This window comes from Trachurus japonicus, chromosome 19, assembly GCF_045865225.1.
Source record: "Trachurus japonicus isolate A0001 chromosome 19, Traja_1.0".
Classification (NCBI taxonomy): Eukaryota; Metazoa; Chordata; class Actinopteri; order Carangiformes; family Carangidae; genus Trachurus; species Trachurus japonicus.
In genome coordinates, this window is record NC_140925.1 from 25785912 (window position 1) to 25806135 (window position 20224).

Here is a 20224-nt window from a genome sequence, read left to right on the forward strand (position 1 = left end):
GAGTTAAAATTGTGGAAACTTTAGTCAGACTTGTGCTTTCCTCAGGAAATCAGCTTATAATTTGGTATTGGAGTTAATGGGCAGCTGGATGGGACCGACATCACTCAAATTCTGCAGGTCTCTCTGCTTTTTTGAGCAAATAGTGTGAAAGATGATAAAGTATGTGTACAGCTGTGGAAAAAATTACATGTGTAGATATAAGCCCTCTCCCACTCTAGTGATGTCACCCACTCTCGCCCTGAGCATTTTGTGCAATACACACCCATTATAAAATCAAAATTTGTATGACAGGCCATTAATTTAAGGATTTCTTTCGGTGCAGTTTTATTCCTGAATTTGACATTTGGTAAAGTGGAGACAGACAGGAAATACAGGAGGGAGATTCAACAAGACATCCAACTGATTCTGTCAAGAACAGTAGCCTACATTAACTAAACGTATGCAGATACCTGTGAACACTTGCATACATCTATGGAGAACCTACACCATGGAAAGCACAAATTGCTTACATGGACAGTTTCTCTCCAGCGTGCTGGAAGCTGCCCATCCCCCACCCACCACTTCCCTCTACCAACACCATCTCCATCTTGATTTATTTAGTTTTATTGACATGCCAATAAATTCCTCCTGGCTTTGTGTGTCACTTTTTTTTATTGGTCCCCGTGGATCCATGCTATTGCAGCGAGCTTGTGACTGTCTCATTCCAATTGGATCTCAATGACACACGACTGAACGAGGAAGTGAATTAGGGATGTGGATGGGTTGAGATTGATGGGAGCTGTTTGTTATATATTTGTCAGTGTCCTGCTGAAAGACGCTTTTTCTATGATCTCTGACAAAATCAAGTAGATTCGTTTCTCATTCTCTGAGATAACAAAATCTGTTTTCATTCCCGTGTGAGTCTGAGCACTGATCAAACTATTGATCACGTGTTGTAACTGGCAGTCAGTCAGTGGGGAAAACATTGACATTAATGTAAAATAATCATGTTATTTTCCAACTAATGCATCGATAGACCATGTTAATCAACCTTTATCGGTTTGCTGCATGCATTTAATAGTCTCAATCCCTGGTTATTGATGATATTAATCTTGTCTTCCTTCCTCTCACTTGACGCCAACTTCAGGTGTTTCATTATCATGTCTTCATTTCCTCCACTCGACTCAGTTTAACAATGCTGAGTCAAAGTTCAGAAATAGAGTGAACTCCAGCTCCTCTAATTCAGTTAGAGTTCATAATGTTAAATTTAATCTGTTCATCTCTGTGGAACATGACCCCAACTGTGTGTGTGTGTAATCAGTTTTTTATTAATATATATTTATATACATGTCATTCACTTCTAATTTAGTGTCCTGATAAGCTGCTCCTGTCCTGACCAGCCAGCATTGATGATGTGTCAGGACTACGCAGCACCAATACCAGCGGCCGTAACAATCCACAATGCGTTGTGTGCGAGTGGTCATAATTTGAAGCTTACAGTATGCATCTCGTCTGACACACACACTCAGTCCCTCACAGCAGCAAGTGTGTGTCTGCTGTGTCAGGCAATTTGATTTCCTCCATTTAGCCTCATAATCCTACCTTTTATTTATTTATTATCTCTCTCTCTCGGGCTAAGTGCTGTAGGTCGTCTGGCTGGCCGATATGAGTGATGGAAGTCCTTTCTTCCCTCACAGGCGAACTGATGCTGAATCTGAAACACATCAGAAAAATACCAAGATTTAAACTGGTATTTAGTTTGAGTTGATAAGTAACTAACTTTCTTCTCTGCCAGTTTAATCGTTTTCTTCAATTTATTCAGTTATCAATTCAGAATTCAAACAATTTTCCATAATTTTTCTTTAAATATATATCATACGTTAGGCACAAACACGTTATAAATTTCAGAGGCAGTGGAATAACACACTCCTGATTGTAGCTTCCGTGAGTGTAATCAATGTGAGGCCAGAGAGCTGCACTTGACTGACAACCAGCTCAGCTCATTGATTTCTCATTAACAGGATCCTGGCCAACGACGTGTGATTCAGTGAGTTCACCTCAGAGCAGGTCCCAGTACAGCTGAAGTGTCAGATAAGTCCCAGTAGGCCACCTCAGGTCTGACATCCAGCTACATGATGCCACAACACATTATACACCTGTTTAGATGAGAAGCTACTTTTCACAGGCTCAGAGCGAAGGTTGATGATGCATAAAGAAAATCCTCTTTTCTTTTTGGCCTGTCAGTCGGGCCAGACAACGGCAGTCTCAGGTGGCAGACATGACATTATTGGGGTTCATTACAAACACCTGACCCCCCCCCCCCACACACACACACACACTGTAGTTTTAAGTAGCTACACACAAAGACGTGCCAGTACTCTCCATCCACTTAGATGAGGCCTGCTTGATTATTAAGAAACCTCTCCTGAGTGCACTTCCATGCACAATTCATTTCCTTCTGCGCACCTTTTTGATGGTTAACATATTCAAACAGGTGTAATCTGATCATTCCTGTACTGGGAGAGAGGTGGCATGGAAACACTTTAGCTAAACCTCCTTCAGTCAGCTGGAGCCTGGTCAGGGGATTATGGAGAATCAGGTGAAGTTACTGTATGTGTACGCAGGTGTACAGGTAACACCTTGAAGCACTGCCGTAATGGAGGTATCAGCTCAGAGTGGCTCACACACACACACACACACACACACACACACACACACACACACACACACACACACACACACACACACACACACACACACACACACACACACACACACACACACACTCTGATACAGTTTATTTCAACCTGTGTAAAGAGGACACTCCACCAATTATATATGTCAGTGTCAGTTTACCAGTCAGCCTTACAAGTCCAGTGGAAGATGCTACCAAGTTGCATGTTGGGAAATGAAGGATCCAGTGACTGGAACTAGGATATCTTTGCTGCACTGATTTTCCCCAAGTTTATGGGGGTGTTATAAATAAATGACTAGGCTAGTAGTTGTAGTAGTAGTAGTAGAAGTAGTAATAGTATCATTATTTAATTTACTTTTATTTGCATACACAAAGTACATTTCAAAAAGCTTTACAAACCAATACAGTAGGAGCAAATGAATAAAACAGGGTAAATAAAGACAGATTAAAACACAAGATACAAATTAACTAATATCTTTCCAGTAGTTTGAAGTTATTTTTTAAAATGTCCTCAGTAGTTATGGTCTGTTTTAATGTCCTGTACATGGGGTTATTCCACAGTTTTGGTGCATAGTTTAAAAAAAAACACCTGATCAGGCTCTCTTGTTGGAAAATGTTATTTTTTTAGGTGAATTAAGTGGATTTACTTCACTTTGTGTTTACACACACTGACCTGACTCTGAAACTGGACTCCGTCGCTTAGTTTCTCCCATTTGACCTTCGACATTCCCGCTCTTTAATTGATCTCTCCGTTCCTCAGAGCCACGCGCGTGCGTTGTGTGCTGAAACCCAGCTCAGGTGCAGGTGCTGCAGGTGTAGGTTTCACCCCGGAGCCGTACAGTAGTCAGTGTCACTGATATCCTTGGGTGGAGCCACCAGGCCGACTGCAGCCCCCCGCCCCCTGCCCCCCGCCATGACAGAGAATACCTGTTCTGGGTTTATATACAGGCCGGAAGATCAGCAGCAGCCAGAGGTTCAAAGTCATTGTTGGTTTCATTTTCTGAAATGAGACATGGTGTTTGGTGTCTGACTGTCATGTCTGGTTGTGTTTTTCAGGGGGGGGAGCACTGCTACTACCATGGGCGGCTGCGGGGGCTGCCTGGCTCCTGGGCCGCTCTGTCCACCTGCCACGGCCTCAGGTCAGTCCAATACTTTCACTGTCACTCAGCCCCAAATTGACACTTAGTGAACTAAATCTTCATTTAGAGCAGCTGTAAATGAAACCAAACTGTCCAGAACTTGCAGAGCTAAAACATTTAGGAATTCAGTATCTGATTTTTGGAAGGAGATAAACTTTTTTTTTCTCCTTTTTATATGTGAAAATTTCACAAAAACAAATCAATGAATAATTGTTTTCAGACCTGTATGCTAAATATGCACTTCACCTGCTGACAGGGCAGACGTGCATGGTCTCAGTACAACACTAAGAGCAGAAGGAAGTGTTGAAACATTCAAATGTAAACTGAGAACACTCTATTATCTATTTACTTAATTATGGTCTATTGTAATATAGACCATAATTAAGTAAATGGATAAAAAGCTAAAATAATATGAGCAAAGATCATAAACATAAGAAAATGCATTGTTAAAAAAGGGTAAACTGTAATGTTTACCCTTTTTTAACAATGCATTTTCTTATATTTTTGCTCATGTTATTTTAGCTTTTTAAATCTGTTTTTGTATCTTGTATCATTGTCAGCTTTCTTAACTGATTTGTTGTTCTCTTTTTAAATGATCAGTCATCTGTGAAGCACTTTGAACTGCACTAAACGTGCTATACAAATAAAGTTATATTGATCAATTGATTGAATAACCTCTCCATATTCCTCCATATCTACCCTGGCTATCGATCACATTGTAACCAGCCACTGTTTTGTATTTTCAGGGGGGTGTTCTCTGATGGAAACTTCTCATATGGGATTGAACCTGTTGGCAACGGAGAGGTGAGTCAGGAGTTCATTGAAGTGGTAAACACAAGCAGCATCAAGATCATGTGTGGAAAAAGAGCTGCAAGATCTGGCACCGTGATATAAAAACACGGATGAAATCTTGATGGTGAAGCTGCAACTCAGTTTCACTTTCACTCTCTCCACGTCTCTCCGTGGCTCAGACAGAGTTACTCTATCTCTGAGTTGCTGTATGGAAAGTATTGAGTTGATACACAATCCACCACCACTGAAACACATCTCCTGTCTCATATCTAACAGGACACATCACCCGAGAGAGAGAAAGGGAGACGGAGGAGGAGGGAAAAAGTTTAAAAGGCTTTCTAGATCTTTCAAAAACATTTTCAGATTTGATTTTAGAGTCTAGTCTCAGATCTGGTATTAAAATGAAATAGATGCATAACAGAGTGGACGAGGCCGAGCATTTCTTCCATTAAGACCCAGAGTGATCGAAGTGCAGCTCAATTACATGGACCGGAGAGATGGATCGATAGCCTCCCAGCTCATCTTTAAACTCTCTCTCTCTCTCTCTCTCTCTCTCTCTCTCTCCTCAGCTCTCTATCGCAGATGGGTCATTTTCATAAAGTATTTATTCCCGGCTCGAGTGTACCACAGTGTCCAGTAGTGTTATTGCCATTATGACAGCCCAGTGATTGATTAATTATGCATCAGAGCACTTTCTTTCCCGTTGATCCGTCTGTACCTCAGAGGACACCAGCTGCACTTTCCTCAGACAGAAAAGCTTTTAAGTTCAGGATGAGAAGAAGTCATTTAAAGGCGTGTATGAATTTAAAAGCTCATTTTTTTCCCATTAAAAATGATTACAGGGGGAAAAATGCTGAAAACTGCCTTCAAGCTTGAAACTTCAGCACTTTATCAAAATGGTTATTGACTTCTTTTTTACTGCTTTTTTTGTTCTTCTTATAACTGTGTTGAGGTTTACTTGAGTAGGCCTATTAGTAACTTTTCACTTCCCCCTTCTTGTTTGAACCAAGCCAGACTCTTCTGTGCATCATTTATATCAATTTTCTTTCATTATAACATCTGGGGGGGGGGGGGGGGGCGTAACATGACTCAGGTTTCTTGTGATCTTGCTGAGGGTTTTCCAGAGATATGAAAAGTGTATGCTCCAAAATAACATCTTTGCTGCTTTAGTAAAGTGAGGTCAATCAGGTTTTTAATAGATGCATTGTCTTACATTGCTCTGACTCATCCTTTTTACACCCCCCCCCCCCCTCTCCAGGGCCATACTGACCACATCGTGTACCGCATGCCGGACATTAACCTCCTACCACCTCCCTGTCCAGGTAGGACCTCTGCTTTCAAAGTTGACTTCCTCTTCCCACCGACTTTCATGATCATAGACGTCTGTCCTCTTATTTCTAAATCCTAAATCCTCAGTGACACAGAACCTGCTGCACAAAACCTGCTGTGTTGCAAATTATTCATGACTTCTCCAACAGCTCTGGCTTGATTTAGCTGAACTTTGTGATGTGATACATATTAAGTCTGTGTTTTTTGTTGTTGAAAGAGCTGAGGTATTAGTCTCGGTGTTGTGTTGGAGACAAAAGCCAAACTTAGACTTGCAGAGATCTTTGCAGGACGCAGCTTTGTCCTTCATATTGAATGGTCTAAAAAAATCCAGATGTAACTACACACACACACACACACACAGAGCAATGCACCGTGTCCTCCTCAAGTTGTCCAGCCGCCCCCCTCATCCTTGCTAAACGTCTCATTTCGCTGCATCTCTCCTCTGCCCTGACCCATTATAGCCTGTTATACTCCACCTTTCCATCGCTGGCTGTGTGATATTGATTTCTCCTGCAGCTCAGTGGACTAAAATACATGGTTACATCCATCCATGGACTGATGACTAGCCACTTTTCTGTCTCACTCGCATTTACTCTGTGTCTCTCCACCTCTCCACGCCGTGTGTGTGTGTGTGTGTGTGTGTGTGTGTGTGTGTGCGTGTGTGTGTGCGTGTGTGTGTGTGTGTGTCAGGATGCTCGGTGAACAGCTCAGAGCCCGAGGGACGGCCAGACGGCCACAGTGAAGGAGACAGGGAGCTGACGGATGGAGACGGAGACGGCGGGTCTGAAGAGGAGAAGCCTGTTCTCTCAGCGGGACTAAAACGCTCCAAAAGACAAGTCAGTGTTGCTGCAGCCCTGTGTGACTCTTCTCCTACCTCAACACCTCCATGGCCTGCTACCAACATGTCACATGTATTGAAGAAAGTGTCACCACGAGGGAAACATTAGAGTTGAGATATGCAAACACGATCAATATTTTACAGAGAAGTCTGTCAGTTGATACGACGGGCCCTAGTTTCATGGCGCAGCGCAGGTGCCGCAGGGTAGCGCAGCCGGTGTAATGCAAGTTTGGACCAGCGCAGCCCGGCGCACGGTCAGCCTGGCAGATTGGTAGATTGCGCTGCGCTGAGATGGGTGTGGCCACGCAGCAGGGGGAGGTGTCACAGATTCAGCTTGGCGCAGTGGAAGTTTTGTGCGAAAATGTCCCGCCGAGGGTGCGCTGAAAGCTCGCCACCTCAAACCAGGTCTACCTCAAACCAGGTCGACTCTTGGCGCAGGGCGAAGCGCAGCAGGTGCAGTGGAAGTTTGGCTGCCAGGTGCGCAGTGCACACACGTCACCAAGACCTCACAGGCAGGTTTCCACAGTTCCAGGCACATTTCAATGCAATAAATAACCACAATAACCACTATTTAATGTAACTTATGGAATCAACACATGAATTTATTATTGCAAAAAAAGGCTATAAGAATCATCAGTAATAAACCTTTCCGTGAGCCAACCAACTCACTATTTAGTCGCCTGAACATTTTGAAATTCAGGGACTTAGTTGATTACATTACAATACAAACCATGTACAAAGCAAAAAATAAACTTCTTCCTCAAGATATCCAGAATCTGTTTAAAATGAATGATTCCAGTTATAACCTGAGAAGACCACTAATTTTTGAGAAACCAAAGACTCGAACTACTGTAAAAAAAAATCACTGTCTTTCTGTTAGAGGGGTTAACATCTGGAATAATTGTCCTGAAAATATTAAATTATGCTGTACTCTAGTCAGCTTTAAAAAACTTTATAAGAACAACATAATTTCTTGTTACAGTATGGAAAATTAAGTTCAATGATTTTGTACTATTTTGGGTTATGCGCTGTGTACAATTCTTTTGTTGTGATCAGAAATTTAAGTGTACTGGGGCGGTGCGTGGCGCAGTGGGTAGAGCGGCCGCCCCATGTAGAGGCTACAGTCCTCGCCGCAGGCGTCCCCGGTTCGAATCCCGCGTCGGGCAGACCTTTCCTGCGTGTCATTCCCCCTCTTTCTGCCTCCCCATTTCCTGTCTATCTCTACTGTCATCACTATCAAATAAAGGCAAAAAAAAGCCGAAAAATATAAAAAAGAAAAAAAAAAAAGAAATTTAAGTGTACTGATTAATTTCAAATGTCTGTGATCTGATCCTTTTGTATTAATGCGTATATATATATTTTTTTATTTTATTTTATTTTAATTTTTTAAGGTATAAGCTTTGGCTTCAACCTACACCCTTTCGGTTATATAAGCTTGATATACCGAAATAAATAAATTCATTCATTCATTCATTTATATCTATATAGATTGTTCCGTCACATCTGATGTCAGATCAAAGGCTGTTGGCAGCGTAATGGAAACTCCACCTGAATTAACACAGCAGGGACGAACTGGGACTAAAAAGCAGCTGTGGATGTCCCAAGAGCAGGACTGTGAGGGTGGATGACTGCATGTCACTGCCGTGTTGAGACTACGCACTGTGCCGTTGTGATGATCCGCTTTATTTATTTATTTACTTATTAAAACAGAAGCTGAATGTTTGTGTTAATCTAAGATTTAAATAGTTCTATCTTCCGACAACAATCACTTCTATAGAGTGTTTGGTCTGAAACACGGGTCTGTCAGTCACTCTGCTCTGCTGTAAGCCGAGGAGAAAACTTTCCTTGTATCCTACAACCTTTATCCAATGAGGAGAGAGAACGGCATAAAGGGGCGGTCCTCTCTGTGTGTGCAGCCAAGGGATGCGCGTGAATGTGGTTTTCCTATTATTTATTTCGGTTTAAACCACATTTTTCACTTCATTCACTGACGATTGTAGGATTGTGTGCCGGGGTTTCCTGCATCTTCAATCAACCAAAACATCACCCACACAGTCCTGGAGAAGCAGTGTTGTTTTTTAGATTTGAAATAATATCTAGGATGTTCATTTCAAAACTTAAACTTTCAGGTACTTTTAAGTAATTTACCGTCTTATTAGACTCCTGATGTTATCAGACATGGCATCATCAAATACTAAACAATGTTCTGCTTCATGAATGAGTGATTATTGCTCTCAAGGACAAAGACTAGAGTTTAACCAGCATCAGCATATGTGTCCATCTGTGTGTGAGCAATGCTTTCACATGCTGGGTGCGTGTATGCGTGTTGTGTTCATGTATCTGTTTGTCTTCCATTAAGGTTATTATGACAGTGTGTGTACTTGTTTTGCCACCTCCAGGTGCGGCGAGGCCAGCGCACCGTCCAGACGGAGACCAAGTACATCGAGCTGATGGTGGTCAACGACCACGACATGGTAGGAGTGAGGCAGACAGCTCCAGAGTGTTTTCTTTTACCTTATCTCTGTAACCGCAGCATGAGAGCAATAATAAAACGTCAGTGAGGTTCTCATTAAAAAACACATCATTAATCACACGGTGCTCAGCTGATAAGACATTGACAACTTAAGATAAGGCAGTGATGCTGTTTCTCCTCTACTTTTGTTAGTTTGTGCAGCTCCGTCGGTCGACCACTCAGACCAAGAACTTTGCCAAAGCTGTGGTGAACATGGCCGATGCGGTGAGTGGCTTTAAATCGACAAAGATAATCTACAAAAGTCTGAATATTAAAGGGATAGTTCACCCTAGAATGATATTTCGCTCATTATCTACTCACCCTCATGTGGACTAAGGGCTGGAAGAAGTTTCAGAGTCCTCCGTCCCTTCTCTGAGTTACAGGAGGTCTTGGTGTAGCAGTGCATGTCCATATAACGGTTGTAAAGGGACACCAGAGCTCTTCGTAAAAAAACACACACAAAAAAACATCCAAATACCTCCATGCTGCTCGTATGTAATGTCCGTCTTGTGCTGAAGCCCCAAATTGCGTAATTGTCCCGAAAAAAAAAAAAATTAAATAAGTCTATATTTTAAGCTTGTTTGTAGCGGAAGCTTCTCAAAGCTCCTCTTCCTGGTCGCGATATTTTTTTTCCTACTACGGCCAGCCAAGACCCGCCAAGACCCGCCTTACTCCACCTCTGATTGGCTGCCTCTGCAAGGCTAAGCCTATCCCTGCATCTTACCCTAACCTTAACCACTCCCTTCACACGCCTAAACCAACCGTCTTTGCCTAAACCTAACCGTCAGAGTCGAGGGCATCGTGATAAGCCAATCAGAGGCCTAGTAAGGCGGGTCTTTGCCTGGCCATAGCAGGAAAAAAAATTTTGCTTCCTGGTCCGTCCAAATCTCGCGTGATTTGCGCCGGCGTCAGTGCGGTTACTGCGAATCACGCGAGATTTGGACGGACCAGGAAGAGGAGCTTTGAGAAGCTTCCGCTACAAACAAGCTTAAAATATAGACTTATTTAATTTTTTTCGGGACAATTACGCAATTTGGGGCTTCAGCACAAGACGGACATTACATACGAGCAGCATGGAGGTATTTGGATGTTTTTTTGTGTGTGTTTTTTTACGAAGAGCTCTGGTGTCCCTTTACAACCGTTATATGGACATGCACTGCTACACCAAGACCCCCTGTAACTCAGAGAAGGGACGGAGGACTCTGAAACTTCTTCCAGCCCTTAGTCCACATGAGGGTGAGTAGATAATGAGCGAAATATCATTCTAGGGTGAACTATCCCTTTAATGGGAAGCCAACCATGAGCTTCCTCTTCCTGTCATGTTTATTTGTTTTTTTTAACCGTGGCACCTCTTCATGGTGAATCTATTGTAGAGAGTCTCTTGAGCTTATTCAGGACAGTCGCCAGATTTCATTGCTTTTTCCTGCAGATGAGACATTGCCATCCTGCCATCCCTTATTCACAAAAAATACTTTTTTACTGTCTGATGTTATTCTAAGCACCTCAGGTTTGGTCTCACACTGTGTTGACTATGAAAAATTCTCTGTCACTTTAAGAAATCTGTCACTAGTTTGAGTCAGTAACCTGACAAATGGCAAGTATCTGCTTTTATCTCTTGAATCCTTATTGTCATATAACAGCTAATGCAATAGTAAATAAATAAAAAGATACATTATATAAATAATAATAATAATTTAAAAAAAGCTCTGTTTTATTTTGTTCAATCTTTGCAATGGTTTCAAGGGAGGAAAATTTACACCAACATGTATCAATATCAGTGTCAGTCAAACAAAATGCTAAAAACAAGAAATGCAATATGAGCCCAGGTACCTGTGTGTGCTGAGATAGATCAAACCTGTGTACAGCACTCGTAGGTGTTATTGTATCTGATCTAAATTAGACTACTAGACTATATATTATGATGACAACAATCTCCAAATGTACAGAAAAAGTAAATTCAAAGAAGGAAAATGAATGAAGGGATCTGAGACGGGGACAAGCAAGTAGCCTACATAACAAAGGAAGTAAAGAAGAAATTATGAAAATAAGGGTGTAAAGAAGGAAGTGTAGTAGATGGTAAGGAGGTAGAACCTGAATTAAAGGAGGAGTCAATAAAGTAGCAGGAAGTAGCCTAAAGATGAAAGTGAATAAAGAGCTTCCCTACAGCGCCCCCACCCCTCAGAAGAAGGTTCACACGTCAGAAAATCACATCTTTTAAACAGTTTCCCCCAGGACACATTCATATTATACATCATAATTACTTCACATATATGAGATGTTAGATGTGTGTTTGTGTTTGTGTTTTCTCTTATTTGAATTGACATTACATTGCATGAATCTGCCCTTGTATCACCATGACAACACTTTCACAGGTCTTTATCTCTGTTGTTTACATGTGATGATGAAGTGGGCTGTGTTTTCGTCTCTTCACCTGTTGTATAATTCTTCTCCTGTGATTTTATTTTCTTTCTTCCTTTCTGATGTGTCCAGATCTACAAGGAGCAGCTCAACACTCGCATCGTCCTGGTGGCCATGGAAACCTGGTCGGTAGAGAACAAGGTCTCCGTGGGCGACGACGCCTTGCTCACCCTGCGTGACTTCATGAAGTACAGGAAGGAGAGCATCAAGGGCCGCTGCGACGCCGTGCACCTCTTCTCGTGGGTTCAGTCTCCTTCTTCTTTTTCTTCTTCTCTTCCTCCTCCTCCCTGTATTTCTCCACCTTCGACTTCTATATCTCCTCTACCTTTTTCTCCTCCCCCCTTTCTTCTTCTTCTTCTCCACCCTCCCTATTCACCTTGTTCTATTATTTCTTCCCCTTCATCCTCCTCCTCTTTCCTCTCCTCCTGTTTCCTCTTGTCCCTTTCTACATATTCCATCTCCTTCCTTTTCCTCCCCCTCCTTTCTTTTCATTCGCCACGTCCTCTGTCTTTTTTCCATCTTCTATTTCTTCTCCTCCTCACTTTTCTTTCACCTCTCTTTGTTCTCCCACTCGCAATTATCCTCCCCCTTTTCATCATTCTTTATCTCTTGTCTTCCCTCACTTCCACCTCATCCTTCACTTCTCCTCCAAATTCCTCCTCTTCTTCCTCTGCTCCACCTCCTGTTTCTCCTCTTCTTTCTATTATTACATCAGTCTGTCTGTCTTTACCACAGTGGTAGGACGTTTATGAGCAGCCGCAGTGAGGCAGCGTACATCGGGGGGATCTGCTCAGTCACCCGGGGTGGAGGCATCAACGAGGTGACACTTCTCCTCCACTGGCCTTGAGAAACTGAAAACAAAATATTGGTGCTTGGCCAAGTTGGAATGTTTTTTCTCATTAGTCCTTAAGTCTCTTTCACCTTCAGTTTTTGTCCTTGTTTGTGTTTTTATACATATATCTTCAGTTTGGCACGGTGGGGCCCATGGCCATCACGTTGTGTCAGAGTCTTGGCCAGAACATCGGGATGCTGAGAAACAAGGAGCGAACATCTGCAGGTCAGACCAAAGTCAATGGTTTGGACATTGCACAAGGATTCACGGTGGATTTAAAAACAGCGACAGTTGGCCTTAGTTACATACACACTGGTCTTAAATGACTTTCTATTTTTAGTATCTTCGTCCCTCTGATAAAATGCTTACTTTTATTATCCTATTGCTCAAATCTGTCCTGTCTTACAAATGTCCTCACCCTATATGCTGCTCTCACAATGTTTTCCACTGGGAATTGCATTAAATTTGTCATTGAGTAAAGAAAACATTTTACCTCAGCTGCACTAACAGCTCCCTCAGGTGGTGAGAAGTAGCAGCAGCTGTTGTCATGACCACAGTGTGTGTGTGTGTGTGTGTGTGTGTGTGTGTGTGTGTGTGTGTGTGTCCAGGAGACTGCCGGTGTCCAGATCCATGGCTGGGCTGCATCATGGAGGACACAGGGTATGTGCTCATCTTACAGGGAACTGATGTAACTACTGTCATTGTTCATTTAGACTCAGTCTTTATGTTGTTCTCTCTGCATGTATGTAATCTGATCCAATATATTTCATTCTGAATTTGATTTTGAGTCATATCCCAAATCAGTCATTTCTGTTCTGTTCATTTTCTCCGTCCTTCAGCTACAACCTGCCGAGGAAGTTTTCTCGCTGCAGTATTGACGAGTACCTGCGCTTCCTCCAGCAGGGAGGAGGCAGCTGCCTCTTCAACAAGCCCAGCAAGGTGAACGCTAGGTGCTTATTATCACTGAAATCCATGCTCCTCCAAAAATAAATTAGCCTAATGCCGTCTTTGTTTTGTCTATAGCTTTTAGACCCACCAGAGTGTGGCAATGGATATGTGGAGCTGGGAGAGGAATGTGACTGTGGGTCACTGGTGGTGAGTGCACTCAAGTTACCACAATGTTTGCCTTGTGCACAGCACTGTCTGGACTGAAACATGCTCTATGTATTTGTGCATATATGATCAACAATTCAGTGTAGATAGAATTTCAGACAGGCTTTTAACTGTATGATTATTTAGATGACACTTTGAATTACAAATACAGACTTGTTATTTACCCCCTGCTTATTCAATTCTACCTGCTGTTAAATTGGATTATTCCCCAAAAAGGGGTGAAATAAGTCAATGTCTCTTTGATTATTTGTGGTTTCATATGTATTTTCCTCAGTGCTGTCAGTTATGTGACACTCATGATGTACTGATCGACTATTAACCCTCTTTGTCCTGAAGGAATGCGCTCGCAATGGAGCAAACTGCTGTAAGAAGTGTACTCTTACCCATAATGCAATGTGCAGCAACGGACTCTGCTGCAGGGACTGCAAGGTGAGCTGCTTTTACAAATCACACCTGTTGTTCATACGCCCAGACTGACCTGTTGGCTCCTTCTCTCTTCCTCTGGTTGTGTGTGACAGTACGAGCTGAGAGGGGCGACGTGCCGCGACGCCGTCAACGACTGTGACATCCCAGAGTCCTGCGCAGGAGACTCCAGCCAGGTGGACCAGGCCTCCACACACATACTGTTTGTTTACAAGCTGCATTCATCTGAAAATAATCATCTTCTTCCTCTCTCAGTGTCCACACAATGTTCACAAGCTAGACGGCTACATGTGTGATGCTGGACAGGTACAGTCTGCTTCACATTCACTCTTACTCAATACAATCTGCTACAGTCTATACTGCCTCCTCATCATCATGTGTCTCCTCTTCTTCCTCCTCCTCCTCCTCCTCCTCTTCTTCCTCCTCCTCCTCCTCTTCTTCCTCCTCTTCTTCCTCCTCCTCCTCTTCTTCCTCCTCCTCCTCCTCTTCTTCCTCCTCCTCTTCCTCCTCCTCCTCCTCTTCTTCCTCCTCCTCCTCCTCCTCCTCCTCCTCCTCTTCTTCCTCCTCCTCTTCCTCCTCCTCCTCCTCCTCTTCTTCTTCCTCCTCCTCTTCCTCCTCCTCCTCCTCCTCCTCCTCCTCCTCCTCCTCCTCCTCTTCTTCCTCCTATTCTTCCTCCTCCTCCTCCTCCTCCACCTCTTCTTCCTCCTATTCTTCCTCCTCCTCCTCCTCCTCCTCCTCCTCCTCCTCCTCCTCAGGGCCGTTGCTATGGAGGTCGCTGTAAGACCAGAGATGGCCAGTGCAGGACTCTGTGGGGCTACAGTAGGTTTGGATTGGATATCAAGTGTTGTCTCCTCAGTGTGTGTAATAGGAGGACAGGGTTGTAACGGTGTTAGTGAAAGAGTCTGCTCTCTCTCCTCTCAGACTCAGCTGACAGGTTCTGCTACGAGAAGCTGAACTCTGAAGGCAACGAGAAAGGAAACTGTGGCCCAGACTCCAGTGGTCAGGGATGGGTGCAGTGCAACAAGCAGTGAGTGAACAGAACACTATTCGTTATATAAATACTTGGTTCATGGTTTTATTGTTACATCTTCTCTCATTTGTATGGCACAGAGATGTTCTCTGTGGTTTGCTGCTGTGCACCAACCTGACGGCTAAGCCCAGGTTTGGGGAGCTGAAGGGGAAGCTGACCAGTCTGACCATCCACCACCAGAACAGATACCTGGACTGCAGGTGAGGTTTGCTGCTACTGTACCTGGACACTTTCAGGGTTTGAACAACAATTGAAGGGCTGACGAAGGCAGAAGGCCACATTCAGGTTCAGGTGGATCAGTTTTGTTTTGTGGACGTGGTCTGTGACAAATATGGATTCCTAATACCTGGACTAATTCCAGGTAAAAGGAGAATAGTAGAAGTAAGTGAGGGAAATAAGGAAAGAGAAATCTAGTTAAATAGTTAATATGTTGGTTTTATTCCAATGATTCCATCCAATAATAATAATAATAATAACTAGAAAATTTCCTCTCGGGAAATTTTGAATGGGCCGCGGGGCTACTGCCGGTTTTGCCATCTTTGTCAACATGGGAATCAAACCCACGATCTTAAGCGCAAGACAGAGCTGATCAGACAGACACATGATCATCTTTCTATAAGCACTGATATGGAGGAGCTGTAATCACATTAGGTTAACTGTGTGTGTGTGTGTGTGTGTGTGTGTGTGTGTGTGTGTGTGTGTGTGTGTGTGTGTGTGTGTGTGTGTGTGACACCAACAAGGTTTAACTTTAAAACCAGATTAAATCATGGTTTAAGTTTAAATTCTGTTGCACGTTAACTGTGTTTTAATCACATGAAGGTGTGTGTGTGTGTTTGTGTGTGTGTGTGTGTGACTGTAATCACATGAAGCTGGCTCTAGAGTCTGTGTGTGTGTGTGTGTGTGTGTGTGTGTGTGTGTGTGTGTGTGTGTGTGTGTGTGTGTGTGTGTGTGTGTGTGTGTGTGTGTGTGACTGACTTGTCACATAGTTAGTTAGTAGCTGCATCCTGTGTCAGTCTGATTTAGCTGTGTCTGTGTTTATAAACATTTAAACGAGCGCCAGGTGGATTGTTTATGAAGTTAACGAGCTCTGGCCTGAGGATCAAAGAGGTTACCACGGCGATAGGGGCCCCCGCAGGCTGAGACAGACAGAAACGTGGAGAAAAACAGCCATTTTCTGCCTCTAAACCGGTCTCACAATTAGGCTTAGCATGACAAAACGGTAACTCCTATCAGAACAAAACACAGATCAACGTTGCTCTAAGGACTTACTGAAAATTTCGGTACGATTTGGTGTTTCTACAGTAAATATTTTGGCGACACTGGCAGTTTTAAAACATCAGGCCGTTCTGCTCCTCTCAGAAAATATTTGTATTGGACTCAATGAGGAGCAGAGACAGACGTGGCCGCACTCAGAGGCTGATTCTGTAAGTTCTGTAAGTCTCTCTGATATTTTGAGCACATGACATGAGAGATAACAAGTTTGTCTTACAAATTCTGAAAAAATTATGTCTGTAGAGTGTAAATTGTGGCCGTGGTGGCAATTTATCCAGAAAAAATACAGAATGTTTCTTCACTCTCTCCCACTCTAACCGATGATGTCACGCACTCTGACACGAACATTCTATGCAATACACACCCATTATAAACTCATAATTTCTCCAAAAATGATCATGGTCATTGATCAGGGATTGATCAAAAACTATATGACCTATCAAAACGTGGAGTAATGCGACAATACACAAGACTTGTGTCTACTGTTTAAAGTTTAAATGGAGTCTCTAGGTGAAAGTATGCCTGAGCAGTAGACGTTTGTTAAACTCCAATGATTGGTCTTTTTCGCTCTTTTTTTTTCGCCCGTCCCATTGACTTACATGCAAAATTTTTGCGCAGTTTTTCGCGACTACGTCGCGAATAATTCGTACACTGTTGAGAAAAGTAATAGCACACCGATCCCGATCAAGACGCACGTTTTGATATATAATATGTCCTGCAACTCTTCGAGTTGCAGGACTAGATGCGAATCGAAAAAGCGTCCGGAAGATGAAAAATAATAAGAAAAAATCCACACAATAACAGTAGTGCCCGGGCTTTGCCCGGGCACTGGTCCCTGCAGCTATTTCATAGCTGTTGGGACCAGTGCCCGGTGCGATTGCCCGCGGCCCTAATAATAGGAAGTATGATTCAAAGGGTATGAGATAATCCCAGTTCAGTTAGATTCCAATCATCCTGTTCTCCTCCTCCTGACCCCCAGAGGAGGCCATGCGGTGCTGGACGACGGTCTGGACCTGGGCTACGTGGAGGATGGGACGCCATGCGGACCGAACATGATGTGTCTGGAGCGCCGCTGCCTCGCCGTCACCACCTTCAACCTCAGCACCTGCCCCGGCTCCTCATCCTCACGGATCTGCTCCCACCACGGGGTGAGTCCTCCTCCTCCTCCTCCTCCTCCTCCTCCTCCTCTTCCTCTTCCCTTGTAGTTGTTATTTCATCCGTCCTCTGTGACCTTCTGTCTGCTGCTACTAAATGAGATAAAACACAGAACGTTCTCACCCGTGTTTCTCCTCTTCGTCCCTCAGACGTGCAGCAACGAGGTGAAGTGTATCTGTGATCCAGACTACACAGGGAAGGACTGCAGCGTGTTCGACCCCATCCCCATCCCCACGCCGGCAGATGGCCCAGAAAAATACAGAGGTACATACATATACACTACTACTACACACCTACACCTACTGTCAACACTGAAGTCATCATTGCCTTTGACTGCACTAATGAAACATCTTCCTCTTTTTACATTATTATTGTAAATGTTTAATGTCTGTAATTGTCTTAAGTCTTAAGTTTGTCTTTGTTCTTAAGTTTTAATTTTTTATGTGAAGCACTTTGATAATAATTTTTAGATGCTGTAAAGGGCTATATAAATAAACTTTGTGTGGCTCCTACACTTTGATTTGATTTGATTTAATGACTTCACTCTTAATTATCTATAAAGGGAATAGAATATATAGTCTGCAGGGAACTGAGTTGAGGGTTTTTTTTTTTACTTCCTCATGTTTTTGATATTTTTTTCCTGCTTTTTTATGCCACAGTGAGAAAATATAAAGAGGATGAACACAGATATTTTTAATTTTTGGCACTCAGCTGCAGTTTGTCTTCACTAGCTGACTCCTTCACTCCCACAGGTCCCAGTGGTACCAATATCATAATAGGTTCGGTTGCCGGTGCAATTCTGCTGGCAGCGATAGTCCTGGGGGGAACTGGCTGGGGATTTAAGTAAGAGCTCTGGCATGCCTCCATCTGTGTGTGCCTGCTGTGTGCCTTCCTCTGTCAAGCTAATTCACCCACCTGCCTGCCGCTCGCTGCTGAATGCTCCTCTGCTTGCTGTCCAACCCATACTCACAACCAGAGAGCGCGTGAGTTTATTATTGATGCTAATGGATGTGCAGTGGATGGTTCTCCATCTGGGGGGTTTGTGAACAGAAGAGAGCATGAATAGTATAGCACTTATAAACCCTCAATGAAACTTTCATTATAGCATGAGATAACTGGGATTAGTTTAACTAATACAGTGAATGTATGTGTAGTATGGTATCTATTTGATTTGCTGCGCCTGGACATGGAGTAAATGGCATCAACCTAGTTAATTAAAGTAATGTGTTATAATAATGATGATTATGTTTTTAAGGAAATCAAAAGTTTGGATACACCTTCTCTTTCAGTGGTTTTTCTTTATTTTCATTATTTTCTGCATTGTAAATGCATATTGAAGACATCAAAACTATGAAGGAACACATGTGGAATTAGGTAGTAAACACAAAGCAGAATGTGTTTTGTATTTTAGATTTTTTGAAGTAGCCACCTTTTGCTTTGGTGACAGCTTTAGGTCAGGTGACGCTTTGGTTTTAATTAAGTTTTGTGTTTACTTCATAATTCCATGTGTGTTCCTTCATAGTTTCAATGTCTTCAGTATGAATCTACAATGTATAAAGTAATGAAAATAAAGAAAAAACACTGAATGAGAAGGTGTGTCCAAACTTATTGTAAAATGACTCAGCTGGAGTTAGCTTTTTTCTTCACCCTCCACGGTGCTGTTTTGCCTCATGCTAGCTTTGCTCTGGCATGCAAATAAACCAAACTTGTCTGTGGCTGTAATCTTTTGCCTTGATCTCATAACTATAGCCTGTATGGTGGCATCAAATCTGCCAGACAAGCTCCTTATTGGCTGCACAGTTCAGTTTCTGGGCAGTAAAAGATAAAGAATAAAGAGACGATGCCTCTTTCATGCACTTTGCTTTTAAATGCTTGGATTCACTGCAAGTTTTCTGCATTACATTTGATTATATTTATTATGAAGAAAACTTAATAGTCTTACCTGTCTTTCTACCTCACTTGTCCTCTGTCTATTTTGTCTTCTCCATCCATCTTGTCTCTGCATCGCTGCGGATCCAGAAACATCCGAAGAGGAAGGTACGAACCAGCCTTTCAGTAACGATCCAGAACATGATCGCTTTTAAATTCCTGTTCCTTACGTCGACATAATCTGCCATCTGTTTTATAAGAGTCTTCTGCTTCTTTATGCTCTGACCACCCACTACTTCCTGATATCTCTAAGACCACACACGTGTTTGCGCCTTATTATCATTTTTCATCTTTCACCCTTTTTTTAAAAATTGATTTAATATTTTATTTGTATGGGTTTAAATACAATAGCATGCAGCAATGCCACACACCACAGAGTAAGAAATCATTTCAGTGTATCTTAGTTTGATTCATTAGTATATTTACTGTGTGTCCCCTCATTAACTTGCCTGCATTTCTAGAGTATAGCTGCAGTGTTGACTTTGTAATGAGAATTTCATAAGACTTTCAATAATAAAAGGTGAACATGTCTTAAGTTTTTACTTTGAGTTTTTGTTTTTAAATTGATATTCAACAAATTGTCATGAATTTATCAGTTTATCAACTCACTAAAATGAAGCGGGGTTCTTAATTCAAGATGATTTTTCCACTTAATGTAACTATTTCCGGTGTTTGTTTTTTTAGACCAACTAGCTATTCAGTTGATAGAAAAAATCTGAAAATGAATCTAGAATGACAATACTCACCATTCATTTCATCCCAAATCTG

General features: G+C 42.5%; 1 protein-coding gene across 3 annotated transcripts in view; it reads left to right on the top strand.

Moving 5' to 3' along the window:
• The window catches only part of adam11 (ADAM metallopeptidase domain 11), a 35955-nt gene that overhangs the window by 13551 nt on the left and 2180 nt on the right, over positions 1–20224 (top strand). Inside the window, exons 5-26 of one of the 3 annotated variants that reach the window (XM_085762149.1) lie at positions 3731–3813; positions 4560–4617; positions 5864–5927; positions 6625–6770; positions 9172–9246; positions 9438–9509; positions 11775–11941; positions 12438–12522; positions 12669–12759; positions 13143–13194; positions 13374–13473; positions 13558–13629; positions 13984–14076; positions 14166–14246; positions 14326–14376; positions 14826–14889; positions 14992–15097; positions 15181–15300; positions 17352–17520; positions 17677–17791; positions 18280–18370; positions 19547–19986. In XM_085762149.1, the coding sequence (XP_085618275.1) occupies positions 3731–3813; positions 4560–4617; positions 5864–5927; positions 6625–6770; positions 9172–9246; positions 9438–9509; positions 11775–11941; positions 12438–12522; positions 12669–12759; positions 13143–13194; positions 13374–13473; positions 13558–13629; positions 13984–14076; positions 14166–14246; positions 14326–14376; positions 14826–14889; positions 14992–15097; positions 15181–15300; positions 17352–17520; positions 17677–17791; positions 18280–18370; positions 19547–19586 (1995 nt within the window). In that variant the 3' untranslated portion in view covers positions 19587–19986. Of the gene's footprint in view, positions 1–3730; positions 3814–4559; positions 4618–5863; positions 5928–6624; positions 6771–9171; positions 9247–9437; positions 9510–11774; positions 11942–12437; positions 12523–12668; positions 12760–13142; positions 13195–13373; positions 13474–13557; positions 13630–13983; positions 14077–14165; positions 14247–14325; positions 14377–14825; positions 14890–14991; positions 15098–15180; positions 15301–17351; positions 17521–17676; positions 17792–18279; positions 18371–19546; positions 19987–20224 lie in introns of those variants that run through there. The other 2 variants (XM_085762150.1, XM_085762151.1) reach the window with 2 other exon arrangements.